General features: G+C 36.0%; 1 protein-coding gene across 1 annotated transcript; it reads left to right on the top strand.

Annotated features, from left to right (window-relative positions):
* The first annotated feature begins 5,096 nt into the window (after positions 1-5,096).
* On the top strand, positions 5,097-19,260 carry CRLF2 (cytokine receptor like factor 2). The gene is made up of 8 exons (XM_090134841.1): positions 5,097-5,208; positions 10,523-10,634; positions 11,670-11,842; positions 13,123-13,262; positions 14,328-14,490; positions 16,705-16,819; positions 17,215-17,299; positions 18,642-19,260. The coding sequence occupies exons 1-8, from the start codon at positions 5,133-5,135 to the stop codon at positions 18,912-18,914; spliced, it is 1,137 nt and encodes a 378-aa protein (XP_089990967.1). The 5' UTR covers positions 5,097-5,132; the 3' UTR covers positions 18,915-19,260.
* The last annotated feature ends 1,361 nt before the right edge of the window (positions 19,261-20,621 follow it).

Genomic DNA, 20,621 nt, shown 5'->3' on the forward strand with positions numbered 1-20,621 from the left:
CAGACGCACAGAAAAGGAGATGAATAAAGGGTTCAACTTAAGCATCACTCTTCATCTGGATATTTACAAAATACTTTGAGATATTTCACTTTTCAAAACTAACTATGATCTTCTGAAATAATTTTTATGGTATGACTTCATCTACTGCAACAGTACCTATGTATTTTTTCAGTGTTACACTTCTCTTGATATAGGTATTGTCACCAGTAGAAATTAAGTATGAGACACATGTATAGGACAGTGCTGAATGAGAATGGCACTGGTAAAACTGACTGTTTTTATGCATGGCTCTCTGCAGTGTTTTTGGTGAGTTCAAACTTTTAACTACATGCTTACTGTGGCTACAACTAGCACAACAGGCAGTGCATGAGAGTGAATGAAAGCTTAAAGTTTCCAATAAGTTCAGAAGGTAAATGCTGTTCAGCAGATTGTAATGATATCATTTAAATGAGTGCAAAGCAGCAGGAAACCTTCAGTGCTCTTCAGTGATGCATCTCTGTAGAACAATCATGCATGGAATCTATAATTATGCTTGCTTGCATTTAAAGTTAGAAAGACAGTTTTCTCACATACACACACAAACACAGCTTAATCTTTGCTTCATCTAGAACAATCTCCCTTTCCTTCTTAAAAGTGAATTCCTGCAGCAGAGAGATCAACTTGACAGTCTAAGAGATGGATTTGACTCCCTATACAAAGTTATTGGATGTAGCTATTGCATATCTGCCCAGAGAAATAAAGAAGGAAAAGTTAGTTCAGATTTTATGATTGAATATGCCCACATTGTCAGCATGGGATTTATGAGGTAAAATTTACTGGTATTTTCACACGTGAAAAATCAGATTACTTGATCATAATCTGATATTCTATCTCTAGGGCACGTTTTGTGCAGTTCATTTTTCTTACCTATCTATAATGATAAAAACTTCAGGTTCCTGATCATTCCTTTTTTGATCATATCAGGTCTTGTTTTTTGTGAACTGAAAAAGTGTTTTTCTCTCCTTCCTCTTTCATTCACCATCTGCCTGCTCTTGTTTCCTGCTTAGCTCTTGTTGTTAGCTGTATCAACATTCCTACATCTGTCAAAAATATAGTACCATTTGCAAAACTGCAGCTTGCTCCCTGTGGAGCACAGTCCATTGCTTAAAGATGTATTTTCAGGAATAGTATTACCTGATAATTTTTGGTGTCTCATAATTGCATTTTTTTAGGAAACCTCAGGTAGTGAGAAAAGGCAGTCACTCCCTTTTCGTTATTTATGAACTTCTAGACTTTTACCAATTCTCTACCCAGTTGCCTTTTCTCCAAGTTGCAAAGCATCAGCCCCTTCAGTTTTACCTCTTACAAATATTGCTCTCTACCTCTGTTTTTCCTTGTAGCTCTTCTCTCTCTTCTCTAGCTGTACGACGTCCTTGGGAATTGCTCTAGAATTTCAGATATGCAAATTCAGAGGTGTGATATTGCCTGTTTTTTTTGTGGTTTTTTTTTTTGTTGTTGTTGTTTGTTTGTTTTTGTTTTTGTTTTTTTGTTTTTTTTCCCCACCAACATGGAATGATTGAGGTTGGAGATGAATCCCTTGAAAACATTTAATCTAACTCTCTGCACAAGTGGGATTGATTAGTTGCCCAGAACTGTGTCCAATTGAATTTTCAGCAACTCTGAACATGGAGTCTCTACAAACTCTTCGGGCAACTTATTACTGCTTTTTGACCACCTTCACAGTACAAAGTATTTTCTTCAGATTGAATTTCATAATTTTTTTCAGTTTGTATCCATTACCTCTTGTTCTGTCACAGGTCACCACTGAGAAATTTGGTTCCATCTTCTTTACTTCCTCCATCAGCTATTTTACCCACATGGCTATGACCTCCTTGAGCCCTCTCTACACTAAATAGTCCTATATCTAAACCTTTTCTTGTATGAAATATACTCCTGATCTTTGATCATATTTGTGAGCTTGCACTGAACTTGATCCATTAAGTTTATGTCTTTCTTGTATTGGTGAGCTTAGAACTGGACCCATCACTCCAGATGTGTCTCACCAGATCTGAAACAAGAAGGATCACCTTCCTCAACCTGCTGGCAATACTCTGCCTAGTATAGTATAGGAGATCATTGATCTTTGCATTACTGGCTCGTTTTCATCTTCTTGTCCATCAGTACTCTCAAGCTCACTCTCTGAAGAAGGACAGACAATCAGATCTCAACATGAACTGATTCTCACTGTTGTGCATTCTCAGATTCAGGACTTTGTATTTAATTTTCCTGAGGTTCATGAAGTTCTCTGCCCAATTTTCCAGCTTCTTCAGGTCCCTCAGAATGGCTGCACCATTTGGTTTATCAGCCACTTCTACCAGTTTTACATGGTCTGAATACTTGCTGCAGATGCACCCTGTCCCAGCATCAAAGTCATAAAGATGTTAATCTTTATTGGTCACACTACTGACTCCTGTGGTACACCACTAGTTGCTCACCTCCAACTGAACTTCATGCCATTAATCACAACCCAATGGCCCTTCTAGTTCAGCCAGTTTTCAATCCACCTAACTTTGATCCAACCTGTATATTGTCAATTTTTCAATGATGATGTTATGAGAGAGAGTTTAAAATGCCTTAATAAAGTAAGTACCCACTTCTTTCCCCTAATTGACCTTGCAGTAGAATGTTATCAGGATTGTTGGACATGATTTCACATATTTGGAAATGGTTTGCAGTATCAGCGGCTCTATCATCTTTCCTGGCTGTATTTTACCAAATCTTTATGCTCGAAGATACATAAGTATCTTCGAAAGCAATGCCTCCTATTTACTTCCACAGAAACTACAACAGATACGAAGAGCACAATAAGAGTGTTTGATAGAGTAATTCTCAGCTGCAAAATACTATTTGTTGACATAGTCACCACGATAAACTATGCATTTTCATCAGCATGGCTGCACTCATACAAATCTTCACCAGCAGTGGTGACCCACCATTTCACAGCTGCTATGATGGCATCATTGCTTGGTTCTGAAGTGGCTGTACAAGAGCATGAATTTTTAAAATGCCAGAGACCTTTGACTTTTAATTCTCTAAGCTTCCCATGGGTGAGAGATGGGCCCCAAAATGCACAGTGGAGATCTCTACACACACTTCAGTTTGCAGCAGATTACCAAAGAGAACCAGATTCTGCTATGAGAATAAAAGGCTGATCTGACTCTTGTGGACTGAGCTGATTTGCCATGTCGTGATAGGATTCCCTGTTCTTTATTCCACATACTCTAAGCACACTGGCATTATCTCCTCCTAATATTAAAAATCAAAAGCAATCATCATTGTAGAAATGAGATTATCTATGTATTTTTAGCGTGTTATCTTGTAGATCAAGGCCAAGAGTAAATATCGAATGAAAGTTGCTCACGGGATATTGTTTGTTTATGTTCTAGGTGAAGAAAGAAAGAAACTTGAGACAATTTGCTTTTCTGAACTACGTGTTGATCAAACACCTGCTTCACGCTGATGATGACAAAAGAACTGAAAAACTAAAAGGTATAAAAAGGAAGGAAGAACATCTGAGAGCAGCTACCATGGGTAGAGGACTCAGCAGAGAGTCCTCTAAACTGCACGGCTGCTTGTGCAATTTAATATAAAGTTCAAAATGAAGACAAAAGCATTTCTTTTGTTTGGCTTGCAGAAGTTCTAGGTTGGGTCATAAGTAAAAAAGCACCATACTTCTCAGAGTATCTTCTTTGCCTTTTTCTCTACTGGCAATAAAAATCACAAACACTGACTGCAAATTATCAGCTCACTCTCACTCTTTTATTTCACTGTTGCTGAGTGAAGTTGCAGTGTTAGTAGTTTTTTCAGGCTAAACATGCCAGTGCTGTATTGTGTAAGAACCACTAGGAGAGTACACGGTTTTGTACACTCTGGCCTTGTCCTCATAGCCGCAGTGACCCTGAGGATGTGGGCAAGTTAATCAATTACACATTTAGAGACGTAAACTCAAGAAGAACAGAACCCTTGGCCCACAGACAACTTTTCAGTTCATGGATTGGGATTATTCATATTTGAAGAAAAATCATACCAAGTAATCAGAGATTTATTCAAGAAAGCAAGAAAGCAGAATCTGTTTGGGTGAGTGATTGGGCAATTCTTCTGGCATGAGAGTAAGTTCTGAAGTGCACAGGCTTTGCTAGATTTAGCCACTGAGTTCCAAATCTGCTGTTTGTCATCAGCTGCAAAAATAACTGAACCCAGTTCAGTATTTCAATTATCTGTTTCTTGTTATTTTCATTCCAGGAATTAATGCCTCCTTAGAGGAACTTGGTCAAAGCAGGGACTAGACAGGCAAAAGAGTAATGCATGTGTGTCAGAATGGAGTTTCCAAGACTTGCTGAAATTTGAATAGATCTTCCTGGCACGTGTAATGGATAAATAGCTGAAAGAAGCCAACGCAAGAAAAGTGAACAGACAGATCAAAACTGGTACCATATCATCTGGCTGGGAACTTTGCTGATGTTACAAAACTGATAAGACTCTATAGCAGCAGGTAATGCAGGAGGAAATACATTGTAGTGCTACCTCTTGTGTAACAGCCTCCTCACCCTCAGCAGCCCACTTTTCCCTGGCACAGAAGGTCCACTAATTCTGCCTCTGATCTTTGGACAGAGGTGTATAACGTCATATGAAGTGCACCAAGCATATGGAGTGACAGGAACATGTCTTATTAGTAAGTGGGGAGGAGGCAGGCTGCTTGGTCCTCCCCTACCGTATGGTCCCCGGGCATGCTAAATCAGTGTGCTCAGGTGTATGGTATGGTCACTGCTACTCACAACTACATAATCCTTGTTTGGATCATGGTTGTCATCACCTGTGGTATCGTAATAAGATAAAGCAAAGCAAGTATTGATAAGATTGACAGTTTTATTCTGTGAATTTATTCTATTATTAATATTATTACATAGTGCAAAGAAAGTATGCATTCTGAAGTTCTACAGTTCTGATTTGTTTGTTGCTAGAGATAGTAATTTTTAAATTTCCTGTAGTCATTTCCTCTAGTTCCCTCCTGTCTCTTGTATAAAGTGATCAAATAGTAAAGACCAAGGATTGTAATTATTCATCTCTTTACAGTCTGTTGCGTCATTCAAACCATGAGACTCATCTTTCAAGAATGTTCAGTGATCTTCACACTGGTCAACTTAGTGGGTGCTCTATCACAATCATTTGGTAAGTTCAAATCCATCAATGTTTATTTAAGAAATCGATACATTAATTACTAATATTTCTGTGGGTAACCTACTTTATGTGTTACAGTATTCGTTACTTTTTTTGCCGAAAAAAAAATCAACAAAACAGAAATTGAGATTCAAAAGAGGTAAATGTGGATTCTTAGAAAAAACAAACAAACAACAAGAGTGATGATGAGATTAAGAGAAATGTACCCAATTTTCTAAATAAAAATAAAGAAAGAACTCTGTAAGCTTATGTCTACTGTTACGGAGAAAAATTTTCAAATCTTTAAGCAAGAATACTTTCCATCCAAGGAATGCATAGATTCTGATAGAGTGGACTGAATCTGAAACAGACTACAGTTTTCTCACTGAAAAAAAGTTGAATAAAATGAATTCCAGGTAAGACTTCATCATTTACTATTCTGGAAAAATGAAAGGTTGGGAAATATTCAGCAATATTTTGTGCCTGTAAAAACAACAAGGTAAAAATAATTTTATAAAGCAAAATTAACAAAAGATTTAAAGATTCATTGTGTGCCTACCTGCAAGAACATCTCTGGTTATGTGTTTGATTGCAGTGCTGTTACTCGTAGTTCACTAAAGATAAATGGAATCTTGAAGAAATCATTAAAAAATCCCAAAATATAGTCTAATAATTTAATACTCATTCATTATTTTATCACAAGGACCCCATCATTCGAGAACTCTAAAGCTATTCCTTCCTCTTATCAACCTATAAATCAACCCTGTGTTCTGCTGTATGTATGATACGTACTTTTTTCAGTGATGCAACACTGATTAATTCTTCAGAGTTAATGGCTCTTGTGAGTTGTTGGCTTTTTTTGTGAGGGGACTTGATTCTACTCTGAGATGTTATGACTTTGTGGGACAAATGCTGAAAATCAGCATTCTGATTCTTATTTAATGCAAAATATGGTGATGTCTACAGTTAGTCAAGCTTCTACTGAAAACAAACGTACAAATAAAAAAAGCCAAAAACCCAAACCACAAAACCAATCAAATAACAACAACATCAAATCCCAAACAAACAAACAAACAAACCCTGCACTGATCAATTTGATGAGTTATGAGAATTATACTATAAGGAGTATGCTTTGCTTCAAAATGTCTATAAAAGCCTTCTGTTGCTGTCCTATTAATTCCACTGAAAATAAGTTTTCTACTCAGTCAGCCCTGAGCACACATTTCAGCAACCTTGTGTGCAAGAAGTTGCACTTTCACTTACATGTGTTCCAGTTAATGAAATGAAACTGTTCTCATATATGAGTAACTAGGGTGTAGGCTCAGTTTTGCGTATATCTCTCCATTTGTTTCTATACACAGAACTACTGCACTATGTGTAAGTTCAATATGTGGTTACTTATCAGGTTTCATCAGTGTGAAGAAATCAAAAGTGATTTTTCTTTTTTGTTTGCCTTCAATGAGGTTTCATCTGTTCCTGTACATGTACATTCCACTGTTATCTTTGCAGATTGACATTCTATTTCTTTTTTTCCTTTTTGATCTGCTCCATGACATTTGGGCTTTTAACAAAGTTCCCCTTCAATAGAAAATTTTCTTAGCAATGAAATTTGAAAAGTGGTTTGGAGGTGGAATATAATTGCTCATGTTCTTGCTCATGGTTGTGTCCTTATAATGTATTGCTCAAGGTAATTTCCTTTTTCTTGGTCTGTAACAGTACTTTCTGTACACACTATAGCGATATGTGAGATTAAGTCTAGTGTAGAGCCCTACCATTTTCTCTCTGATTTTACTGAAGATTTAGACTTTGATTATTCCTTCTGACTGATGTTCAAGAGTTCTGGTATGCATTCTATACTTCTGCAACATACTGTTATCTACCCTCCTAGACAGTTTGAAAGGTCATCCTTGGACAGAAAGCTTTTGCCATCCCTCCTTAGGCCTCCTTTCACTATATTTATGACCTTTTATCTCACCATTACCGTAACACAAAAAATAATTAAATGCAATACTGTACTCCATAGGATGATGCTTTAAAATATTGCAGTTACTGTGAAAGATCTGGCACATTAGCTGAGAATAATCCAGGTTATTACAGGTGGATCCATAAAGGAAGAGAGATGAACAGTCGTCTCTCCTCTCTTTCTCTGTATCTCATTCCACCAAAAAAAAGATAGGAATGATTCTGCATCCTTAAGTGTAGGTGATTAAAAATAACATAAAATAATAAAGATAGTAAAATGAAATAAAGAAAGAAACTAAAAACCTTTCCTGTTAAAGGCAAAGGAAAGATCATCAGTAAGAAACATTATTTCATATAACCTATCCATATCCTTAGTGTTTGATATCAACTTAAACCAAACATTAAAAACTTTAATCAGGATTTGCATCTTTTCAAGTTGAAAAAGCAAGGAAATATAAATAATGCAACAGTTACATGCTATGTTTTGAAAAGATGCACATAATTTTTTTTGCTCACTGACACAAAGGCAGCTCGTGCCACAATAATAAGACTACAAATCCCATTAAATTAGAAAGCATAGTATAAAAATTGCACTAACTGGAGGTGTGGAAGCAAGACTTTTAATAATAACAGTTTTTTTCAAAAACTTTTCTATATTATATAGCTGAATGCATTTCAAAGTTATAAATTATGTTAAGATTTCTGATGAAGTCATTTAAAGATAGAACATAGGAAAAATATGTGTATATCACCAAGTGTTCAGTACATTCTGAGTTCCATTTCTATACATAATTATATTTATTGTGAAGGTTTCCAATAGTGTAATATCTTCCATTTTAGGTATTGGAGTTTATATTTAAACGTTAAAATCTCAGAGTTCAAAATCATAATATGCAACTTCTTTTGTTTGGTTTGGTTCTGTATTTGTTTTGAACAGAAAAAGGATCTGATTTATATAGAATGTTAAGGTAGTGTGCTTGAGTAATACTAGGAAGTCAAGTGGACTACTCAGAAAGTGCAAAGTTTGTTCATAAGTTACTGCCAGACTGGAGTTATACTGATATTCTTCTCTGTCATCCAAAAACATGCATTGCAAAACCCAAGAGTTACTGTTCCATATAAAAATTAGTTCGATACACTAACATTTTTTTTTTTAATAGAACTAATTTTGTTTAATGGAGAATATATAATTATATATTCAAATATGCTAAATATACATTTTGCTATTTTTATAGAAAATCTGCATACAAATAGTCATAGATTTCTGTTATACTAATCATAACACTATATAAACTACGTAGCATACGCATGCTAAAATTTAGTTCATAAAAATTAAAACTTGTTAAGTATATTTGTAGACTAATAATCCACTGTCAGACATTTTGCTATATTAGTGGCTTCAGTTAAAGACAAGACGATCTCTAAGACTTGCAGAGGGGCTTGGAGAGTAAGGAAACAAGGGCTAGTTTCTTGTATAGAGACAAAGTTGTCTGGATAAAATCCATGTTATGACAGCTTTCAAAGTTTTTAAGTTCTGTTTTGTTTCAGTACATTTACTTCTCCATTCGTCAGAGAAACATAAAAGTTTTAGTTTGAGAAAACAATGTAGAACAAGTCTGCAGCCTCTAGTTAGGAAACAGAGGATTTCTGTTCAAGAATTTCTCTTGCACAGGAGTACCATCTCTTTTTCTTAGAGCTCTGTGAATAGTGTAGCAGGGATCTGCAGCTACATTTGCTCTTGGATTTCTGTCACACCTGTTTCAAGAGAGATTTTGAAAGAATGATGTACGAACACAATGATACCTATGCAAAAATATCTTGACAAGCTCTAATCGCAGAATTATTAAGCAGAGATGCAGCCCTGAAAATAGTTGGACAATACAATTATTTGAACCCAAGTGTTTCCACATGGATTTTTTACATTCTTAGTGTTGATTATTGAGCAATAGCAAACTGGAAAATATGTAGGCCTGATTATTATGAATATTCAGGATCATTAACTGTAATAAACAGGTCATCAGAAATGTTTAAACAGGGATCAGAGTCAGAATCCTCTATTCTCCTCTAGGTAGGAATGTTCCTGCAGAAGTTTTTAGCGGCAGACATTTCATGCCTGGAGACAAGAGCCTGCAAATTTTACCCTCAGAAGGTTGCAATATTCATGATATATTTTTGTAGAATCACAGAAGCGTTTGAGTTTGAAGGGACGTTAAGGCTCATCTAGTTCAACTCCCCTGCAATGAACAGGGACACCTACAGCTGCATTAGGTTGCTCAGAGCTCTGTCCAGACTGATCTTGTATGTCTCTGGAGACCAGACATCCAATACCTCACTGGACAGCCTATGCCAGTGCTTCACTACACTTACCGTAAAAAGCTGCTTCTTTATGTCCGGTGCCTCACCTCTTTTATTATGAAACCATTTCCCCTTTTCCTATCGCAACAGGCCCTGCTAAAGAATCTATCTCATTCCTTCTTATAGTCTCTCCTTAGTTACTGATATTTTCTCTTTTTCTTTTTTTTCATTCAACTAAATATAATTCCACATCTTACAGAACTCAAAATAAATAATTTGTCTTTCTTCTTGAAAAATTTCTATTGTGGTTTTCTACTCTTTCTTGCTTTTCATTTTTCATGGTCAGAGTTATCTTGAGTGTTTAAGTGTGGAATCCTGATGGACACAAATCAAAAATATCCGTCCCCAGAAAGAGCTATAACAAAGAGAAGGCCAGGAGAAGAAAAAAAAACCCATGTGCAGCCAGGGAACATCAAATTATTTTGCTTTGAGAAAGCCTATAAGCTGGAATGGGCCAAGACCACTCAGACTAAATGTTCAGCTAGTTCTGCTTATCTATGTGGGTATCCTGTGTGTCTACCTTATCAATCTACTGTAAGTCTATGGTGTGAGTCCTTGTTTCCTGTAGTAAAGATCAGAGTTTACACAGAGAACTCATGTTGCATTGGTTCCCAAATAGTTCTCTTCAGCAGGAAAATCTTACCAGGTACTATGGAATAAAGCTGGCTTTGTTATTTAGGCACTGTGCACAGCCTACACCTTTTGGGCCAGGAACCATTGGGTTCTTTCTGATGTTGCTGCACATAGTTTCATTTTGCTCTTTTGAAATTCTAGTTTTAGTTTCTCTAGAGTATTATATTCTGTCTCCTTGCTTTTTAGGCATGTTCATGTCACATATATAATATGTATAAGTGTTACATAAATATGTATACTATATATATTCTTACACATATATATTATGATTATCTGAGCTTATGGCATAAACATCTTTGAAATACCGACTGCCTACAAATATGGAGTTTCTCATACTCAGTGCTGAATTCATATTGTCTGTAAATGTACTGGACAGGTCAGGAAGATGCCATCAGCACCACAATAATCAATTTCAATAATGAAAAAATGCAGATCACATGGGCAACAAGAAAACTATTTCCTGGCAAGAATGTGTCATTTTCTTATATGTGAGTATTGATAATGCCTATGCTTCTCTCCCTATAAGATTTACTTGGGGAAGCTAAAATATCAAAGTTATTTAAGTCATCTCTGAACTATACATTAAACTTTCTTAACATTTTTGTAATCATTCAAGAGGAAACTTGTTTATATTCATATCCTGCTACAAAGTTGTATAAACCCGTAAACCTGCTGAATAATCAGCTGTAATAGATCATAGAATCATAGAACAGCTTGGGCTGGAGGAGATCATTGAACTTCAACTCTCTGCCATGGGCAGGGCTGCCCCCCATCAGATCAAGCTGCTCAGGGCCCCATCCAACCTGGCCTTGAACACCTCCAGGGATGGGACATCCACAGCTTCTCTGGGCAGCCTATGCCAGTGTCTCATCACCCTCTGAGTAAATAATTTTTTCCTAACATCTAATGTAAACTTCCCCTCTTTTAGTTTGGAGCCATTCCCCTTTGTCTTATCCCATTAGATTGTGATAATAGATATGAAACCATCTTTTTTTTTTTTTTTTTTTTTTTTGCTAAATGTTGATGTTAATTACACTGTTGAAAGTATTTTTCTGCATATTTTAGTATGTATATTATGTATATTAAGAATGTATATTTTGTATAAGAGATGTTATTTACGCAACAGAAACTCAATGTTTTGGTTGAAGGTAGTCATAAAGCTTTACATTCCCTTTCCTTTCTGGTTGATATACATGAAAGAACTAACAGCACAATCTTGAAAAAAGGCTTATGATAACATCAGTTTGAATAAGCTATTCTCTTTTTAGAGAAAAACAAAACAAGCTAACACAAAGGAAACTTGTTAGTTTCAGACTGCACCAAATCCAAGGACTGGAAAGTCAATGAGGTCATGCCAATGAATTGCCTCAAACCATAATGAAATTTCCTTCTTCAAGTTCTGTATGTGGATTGTCTTTGTAGAACCACTGAAAGAAAACAAAGAAAAATATAGTTGCAAAAAGGAATTAGCTTTTATGTCCTGATATGAGTATTTCTATTCATTGATATTTTTTAATTTCCAGATTTAAAGAAAGCAAGCAGAAATACTGGAAAACATGTCCCACGTATCTATTGACACAAGGTTATAATTCAGGATGTCTTTTTAACACAGAAGGATACACCCTTGCTTTCTCAATCATGAACAGCAATGGAAGTGAAGAGCTTTTTACTAAAAGACTGAAATCCGATTTCTATAGTAAGTATTTAAAATCAAAACTATATATTTTGGTAGTCCTGGTGTCCCCATTCATTCTCTACTTGTGCTTAGTGTGAGAAGAAATCATTTTTCTGTCTGTATAAAATGCTGTTAGTGTATACAATAAGAAAACTATCAGTATTTGGAATTATGGATGCTGATTTTCATCCCTTTCTGTCATCGATAGTTACATGTGCAGCTGTAACTAGGTGGGATTACTTTGGACAGCAAGATTTGTCCCAAAATATAGTTTCAAGATTAGAATTAAAATAAAATATATGGATATACTTGGCATATTGTAGACCTACTCAGTATTCATGTCAGAAAACAAATGCAACTTGTTAATTTCAAGTCTTACTATAACAGATTTTATATTCCTGTTTTTACATTTTCTGGTATTACACATAGATACAGTGCTTAAAGTGAAGGATTTTTTCTTTCTTTCTTTCTTTCTTTTTTTTTTTTTTTTTTTTTCCCTAATAAATACCAAGCAGAAAATAAGGCAGGAAGAAAGAATCTGGAAAAGCCATTATCATCCAAATATACATTTAGAGCTTATTATGAATGTTTTAGGAAAAAAGATAAATCTAAAAACTGTTAAAATATTTAACTTTGAGAATACTTTTTTGTATCTCATATGGTAAACTGTGGAAAATTCATTGCAGCCTGGTCCCCAAATTTTGGCTATTAAACTCCCACTGATACCAAAATTAATTTCAAAAGCATTAGATAACAAAGCAGAAATAATGAAAGTTTGACATCCGTTTTGCAATTAGGAAGGCAAGGCACACAATTACATAGGTCAAACCATTGCATTCTCTTGGACCACCTGAAAATAGCAAGGGATAGATTCAGTTACACACAAGTAGACACCCAGTGTTTTTTCCATATATCTCAGCATATCCCACACTGCCTCCAGAAGATGAACGCATGTCTTGTATGTTTAGTGGTACTGAATCTGTCAATCCCTTTCTAACACAGAAGAATCTTCCTTTCTCTTAAACCAAAGGAACTGAAAGAAGATCAGAGTCCTTCTTTAAGTAGTTTCAAGTTTTCCTGAATTGAGATGACATTTACCCTCAAACGTGGCACCTCCATTGTCGAGGAATGTCATAGTGGTACATTTTGACATTTAGTAAGGAGGTTAGCTGCAAAAGTGCATCATGTAAGAGGAATATTCACTTTGCAACTCAGGAAAACATGGAGAGATGGAAGGAATTAATTTAAGAATACTCAGTTTTAAGAGGATATTGCATGTTTTTTTTTCCTCTTTTCCTTAGTAAAGCCGAATCGACCAGAAAATGTGACCTTCTTCTGGAAGGATGACACTGTTACTGTTACATGTAATAAACCAGAAAAAGGTGTGAAGTGCTTGAGACTTGAGCTTCAATACAAAAGCAAATATGACAGAGGATGGCAAGTGAGTTGAATATGGCACATTCAATCAGTGTTGGAAGGAGCTGGAAATATCATCTCCAAAGAATATAAAGCCTGGTTGTTTTCTGATTGTTCTCTTCTCCTTTACATTTGAAGTAGTTTGTAGGAGAACCCTGTTGGATTTTTTTTTATCTGTACAATGAACAAATTTACAATTAACAGAGCGGTGTGGTTAGCTTGGTATTTTACAGGTCATATAACTAGAAGGATTATCATAGTGGAAAGGGATAATCAAAAATAAATGAAAATGCTCATCTGTGTCCTAGGCTCACAGAAAAACTCCAAAGGGAGCAATCTCCAGAAAGTGGAGATTGAAATCTCCTTGGTGGCAGTCAGCCCTTAAATGGGGTCTAAGAGAGGTGGAGCCAGGCTCCACCCCTTCCAGTCACACAGGTGAACTGCTTTCACCTGTGCTCCCAAAGTTGACTCATTGCTTGCCAAAGGTGATTAATCAGAGGTTCAGACTGTGATGCAACAGTTCCCATACAGATCATAGAACTCTACCATACCAAAACTCATTTACTTTTTGAGTTATATCTACTCACAGACACAAAGAACAGGGGACAATGTAAAAGGAAGTTCATATATACAGAACAGCCTTGGAAGATAAAAGCAGAAAGCTGAATAGAGTTAATAGAGAAAGAGCATGAAATAAAAGGAAAGAAAAAAGATGATACAGGATTTTTTTTATTCTGGCTAGCTGTTATTTACATATTATTTCATGGACTTAAATCTACCCAGGCACCTGTAAAAGTTGTAAAAATTTTGTGAATTACAGACTCCTTTTTGTATACTGTAAGCAGAAAGTGTAACATAGTACTCTGTATGATAACTGTTAGGCTCTTTAGCTCATTGTCAGATAATGAACAACGGGGATGAATGGGAAAGAATAGGTCAAGAAGCAGAATTCCTCAGAATTCAGAGAAACAAAATTTTATTTCTGAGGTTTTGGTCTACTCCTTGTCCTAGTCATGATCATAATGAAGTGTAGCATTCAAGCATTCTGTCTTGAAAACTGGAATTAACAATTATACACCTTCCTTCTCAGTCCAGAACTTCTAAGTGTTGCAGAGTTGGAGAGCAAGGCTTTGATCCAAGGAAATGCTATTCTTTTCGGGTCAGACTGAAGAGGATAGTACCCTCTTGCAACGTAGTTGATTACAGCAGTGACTGGGAAGCAGAAACATTTTGGATGAATAGCACATTACTAGGTAACAGCTGTGCTATATTCATGTATTGTCTAAGTGCAAACTGGTAAGAGGTGACTGCAAAAGAAGTTGAGAATGTGCAATCAGTTTTATGTTGCACTATGTTCCATCTTCTGTTATCAAAGAAATTTTGTTCCTGATGACTCATAACACTACAAATTTATGCATTTATTTACAAAGTTAAAAATGTCCTTATTATTTGTGTTACAGTAGTGTCTAGGATCCCCCGGTGACAGTGAAGTGTTGCATGCTGTGTATATATTTTGTGTATATATATTTATATACACACATCCACAAATATATTTGGATTTACATATTTATGTAAAACATAAACATACGCAGGCACTTTGGTGACAGATGATACATTAACATAAAACTTGAACTCTAAGAAAAACCTTTACGCTCAATTTTTTAAGACCGATTGCTTTAAAATACATCTAGTAGTGCTATAGGACCAGAGGTTGTAACTGTCTGGTGTTCATATTTGCTGAAAATGGGGGAAACATGAAATAGGAGCAAAGTTATTAACAACATTGCTTTCCCACCAGGAAGACTCATTTAACTATATGTAATTGGTTTCAATTAGACCTTTGATGGAAACTACATCTACTGGATATCAAAACAAAAAACAGATTTCTTGTAAAACAGAATGTACACTATCCCAAGGCAATACAGGCTGCCCAGGGAGGTGGTGGAGTTATCATTCCCAGAGGTGTTCAAGAAATGTGCAAATGTGGCATTTGAGGTCATGGTTTCTGGATATGATGGGGATGATGGCTGGACTAGATTATCTCAGAAGTCTTTTCCAAACTTAAAAATTCTATGATTCATATCAGCTTACCACAGAATTCCACCCACTAGGCTTTGTTGGAATTATGAGAACACCCAAACATCCATTCTACCCAGACCTGAGTTTTCTATAATACAACTAACTCATCCAAAGAAAGTATACACAAAGTTAGGCTGAAATCCTGGAGCATAAGGATGTGCTACTTGTGCACTAGTGGTAGGAACAGTGCTGACCTCCAGAGAAGTCTGCTGTACCATGCAGACTGTGAACCTGCTGTCCTCTGCTGTGGCAGACAATGTCTTTCAGAAACACAGAAGACAATGTGTACTTTTGAGAAGTGAGAACATGGCAGCCCTACCCACAACATTAGACCAGAGGTTATCAGCAGGCATGTATGTAGATGGCAAGTGCAGAAAAGACAAACTAATAGTTGTTTTGAGTGTCCCTCTATCATAAATGACCGTGGCACAGCCCCTTCAATGGAGAAAGCATTTCCCTTCAGGACTTCAAGGAGTGACTGCCTCCATATCACAGGAAGACATGACAAAAGCAGTTCTCAAGAAAATTCATAGCCTCTGAATGTCTCACTGGATGTTCACAACTTTTCTTGTGACTTTCTGACAGGCTAAACAAAGCAAGCAGGTGGAACAGGCTGCCATAGGGAAAGGAGTGACTATGGAGTGCTATTTATAGAACCATTGGTCCTAATAATTAATTTAATTAACTTAAGTTTCCATAATATTTATCTGAAGAGCAGAAGTTCAGTATGAGAAAGTACAGTTTTGTGGTGCCTTTACAAAAGCTGCAGGAAAAACACTGAGAATGCCAAAAGCTGCAAAAATTCATTGGTTCAGATATACACCTGTTGAATCCTGTCACTGGTTACTTTCTGGTTGTTAGCGCTTGCATTTTGTGGGCTTCTTTGGTATATGGGGTGGGGAACATTTTTTGTTTGTTTGTTTTACTTTGGGAAATTAGACATTTAGCTATCTGTAAAAGCCCAGTTACAGCTTTTTATCTTAGGAAATAAGATGTTTAGTTTACATGTAAAATTAGTTGCAGCTCTAGAGGCTGTAGGTAGGTCTATGTAAGACAGACCTTAGCAGAGAACTGCTGTATCAACCTTAGTGCAGTGAGAGAATCATCATTCTGAATGCTTGTACTCTTTGCACATATGCACCTTCCTTTGTCCTGTAACAGGTCAATTTAAAAAAATAAAACATGATTTTATTTTGTTGCACAGTTTGGGGAAAGACAGCTTTTCTTTTCTGTTTCAAAAGAACAACTGATTTTTTTCTTATTTCTTCCTAAATTTTTATTCTATTTTTCTAATTAATAAGAGAAGTCAGTGTTCTAGCATGGTTAGGAATATTTGCTGTTAGAGCAAACAATAAAATTTTCACTTGCTTTCTTCTGCTTATTCCTAGATTCATGTGATGATGAAATAAAAACCCAGTCAAACACAGTAATTCTTTTAAGTTGTTTGATGATATTACTTCTAATGATATTTATCCTCTTGATCCTTCTGTGTAAATGGCAGAGGTAAGTATAATTTCACTGCTTACTACTACTGTAAAATATATACCTTTTCAGATTATAAATTATTTTTTTCTGTGTTTACATTTGTATTTACTAACTCAGTCAACACAGTAAAGCTTTGACTACTACATAATGCAGAACACCACTGCTGCCCAGCTGCAAGTTTGCATGTATTCCAGATTTTACTAGGCATATCATTCTGTTATACTGCATAAATCTCATCAGATGATTATTTTATTGTAGTAATGTAATAATACTACTTTTTGATATTAACACATATTTAAGAGAAGCCGAGGATACAGACATGCAGATCTTATCTGTGGCTTCAGCAATCTGTTGAAATAGATGTTTGTATGAATGACAACACCATAACAGAACACCTTCTTTTCTCTTTGCAGACTTCAGAAATCTGTTATGCCTACCATACCAGAGCCAAAATATATATTTACTGATCTCTTCAATGATCATAGTGGAAACTTCCAGGTAAACATTCCCTTTCTAGCAAATAAGTCTATGAACTTTGCAGTGCTGTGAGTAATCTGAAATCAGCTACCAACACTTGTTCTGGGTTGATGTTGCTTCAGATGTCCTCTGACCCAAGAGAAAAGCCTTTCCCCCTGTGCAGCATCAACAGATCAGCACTGTAATACTGCTTTGGTACTGCATAAGAGGAGCTGTCATAGAAAGTGACAGAAAAATTTCAAGAGAAAATTTAAGGATGTCCAGAGGCACAATATCTGGGGAGATGCCAGAGTGGCATTTGCATCCATTCCTTCTAATGACAGCTTTAATCCACACTGAAGCTTTAGTCCACAATGCTAAACTGCTTAACTCTCCATATAAAATTAGTTTGAATCTAGATTAGGTGAGGACTTGGGTCAAAGAATGTGTAAATCCACCAAGGAAAGAACATAGGGTATTTTATACATCCCAGGTTTTCCAAAGGCACTGAGCTCTGTTCTCTGATGACAGCAACAGGACCTGAAGTAATGGCATGGATCTGCTTCAGGGAAGGATCCAGCTGGGGGTTAGGAAATGGTTCTTCACTGGAGGCTGGTGAGCATGGAACAGGCTCTCCAATGCATTGCCCCAAGCTGCTGGAATTCAATACTTGTTTGCACAGTGCTCTCAGAAACATGTTTTTATAGTTCTGGGTAGTCCTCTGTGGAGCCAGGAGTTGGAATCAATGAGAGTGAGTGACTCCCATTGTACAAGCTGGAGGATGTAAGGATGGAGCACAGATTGCTGAAGAGGGCTTGGAGGTACCAGTGGATGGCAAGGTGAATGTGAGCCAGCACTACGTTGGATATAAGGAAGAAGCTTTTTACAGTAAGGATGATGAGGCACTGAAACAGGCTGCCCAGAGAAGTGGTGGATGACCCATCTCTGGAGACATTCAAAATTAGGTGGTATGAGGCTCTGAGTAACCTGATCTAACTTTGGATATCCCTGTTCATTACAGGAGAGTTGGACTAGATGACTTTTAAACACCCCTTCCATCTTAAGCAATTCTGTGTTCTATAATTCTATGATCTTTGTGGGTCCCTTCTAACTCAGCATATTCTATGATTCTATGATGTTATGGTTTAATGTGTTCTCTGTAAGTCACAGGATCTTGTATTCACTTGTGGAAAACAGTCTTCCTACTTGTCTTTCTCGGTTCCTTGCATTATTTTTTGCTTCTGTATGTTACTCCCTTTTCATCTCCATTGTGGCTGTCCCTGGAAAGATGCCATTGCTTAAAGGAAAATCCAGGTCTATACAGACAGATTTCTTTTGATTGACCACTTAGAACCTGCCAATATCAACCTTTTCATTCTCCTAGGAATGGATAGTTCAAACTGATCATGCAGTGGTGCAAACCAAATTAGAATATGAAGAGCTAGAATGCATCATCGAGGAAGAAAACCAGCAAACAGGCAAGAAGAAAAGTGACAATCAGGAACCTAGGGAAAAAATCTTCAGTTTTTCAGGAGCAACTGGAAATAATAGTCCCAAAACAGCTCAGAATGCCTGCCTGATGCCAACATTCAATAATACAGTTTCCTTTGCTGGCCCCCAGAACATAGTGAATGATGACATGTATGTGATGTTATAAAACATGAATAATTCAGAAGGTATGAGGAAATGATATGTAGGATCCTGATGAGTTTTGAGCAGAGACTGAATAGAAAATATTATCACAAGTAGACATACAAGAAGAAAGATACAAGTCTGTATTATTTGATTCCAGATAGGTTCTTTCCAAGAACTTATGATCTTATGAGCAGGCTCAATATTTGTCATAAATGTCTAATGGTTTATGGAGTTAAGATTTGGGATTATAGCTGGTTTTTATAGGTAGGATTTAAGTAGGCCCCATTTTCATGTTACGATCAGGAGAGAATGAGAGCTGTTCCATGGCACAATTTCAACAGCTGAGACAGTCCTTGCACTTAGGTAGTGCAAACTACATCATTATTCTTGTCAAATGAAAAGAAAATTAAGATATTTTTATCCTAATGGTCTTTGTTTCACAAAGGCCAGACATTTTCATAATGATAACATACTGCTTTACTGTATCTCCTCATATTAGAAGTGCTTGCTTTTATAGGCTGCTTCTCCAGTTGTGAAATTTTGTTCTTCATGGCATGCATCAAAGATTTTTAAAAGAGAAAGAATAAATCATGTGTCTATGAACAAAAAAGGGAGAATGTACAGCGTTGAGTTACAATTTATCATGTAAATAGTGCTGTGTAGGCTGTTTCCTCCAGAATAGCTAAGATTTATGGACTACGATCAGGTCCTTGGTATCTCAGTGTCTCGATGTGACTACGCAGCTTCTTGTAGAGATCAGGTTCATTTTGTACAATATTTATATTTAACTTTCCTTTATTTCAAACTATTTTTAATGCAATGAAGTAGAATTTTAAACTGCAAATAAAAGCTTTATTTTCAAACACTGTTCTAATGTTTTCTAAAGCTTACCAACTTTTGAATGTTTTTTACTTAAAATGCCACATACTACGGTTAGGTCTCATAAACAAAATCTGAGGTATTCTGTTAATTACCTTGTAACATCTAAGCTACATTGAAAACAAATTTTGTAAAAGTGTTAAGTGCTAAAATATCTATGGTATATGTAAGGTCTTGTAGATACATTGTAATTATATGTTGAAATAGTTCCAGATATTTACATGAACATCAATTAGTCATTTAATGATTTTATCAGCTGAATAAATTTTGCCTACTGCATACTTTTATGAACTAATTCATACTACAACTTGCAGAGGACATATATCAGAAAATTACAGAAATTAATATTTTTAGCTCAGCACTTCAAAAACTTTAATGCCAGATGTCCTTGGGAATTGTATACAGTAATGTAGATAAATTAATTTCCAGAATTGGTTTCTGATAACCCCGTCTGCCATACAAGGACAAACCCAGAAACTATATGCCAATAACTGCAAAACTTAACTGGGAAGTCACATTTCTCTATTTTTTCTTGACATTACTCTAAACTTAGTTGTACGGTAAGAAGAAAACCAAGCTAACAGAGGATTTCCTGAAATCGTGACAAGTTTTCTGCCTTTTCTTATCTAAATCAGAATTACGCAAGCTCTTTTGTACATCTTTGGTACATCACTTTAAATGACTTTTTAAAATGAAAATAATTATGCAGTATTTAAATAGTATAATAAGAATGCAATGAATTTTAAACAAATACAAGCTTTATATAATTTGATCAGCAGAATATACCTTAGCTCAGGTGTTCTTAGATGATATAAACTGGTGTTATTGCATGAGAATCAAAGAACTTACA

The sequence above is a fragment of the Phasianus colchicus genome, chromosome 1 (assembly GCF_987193195.1).
Source record: "Phasianus colchicus chromosome 1, bPhaCol1.hap1.1, whole genome shotgun sequence".
In the NCBI taxonomy this organism is placed as follows: Eukaryota; Metazoa; Chordata; class Aves; order Galliformes; family Phasianidae; genus Phasianus; species Phasianus colchicus.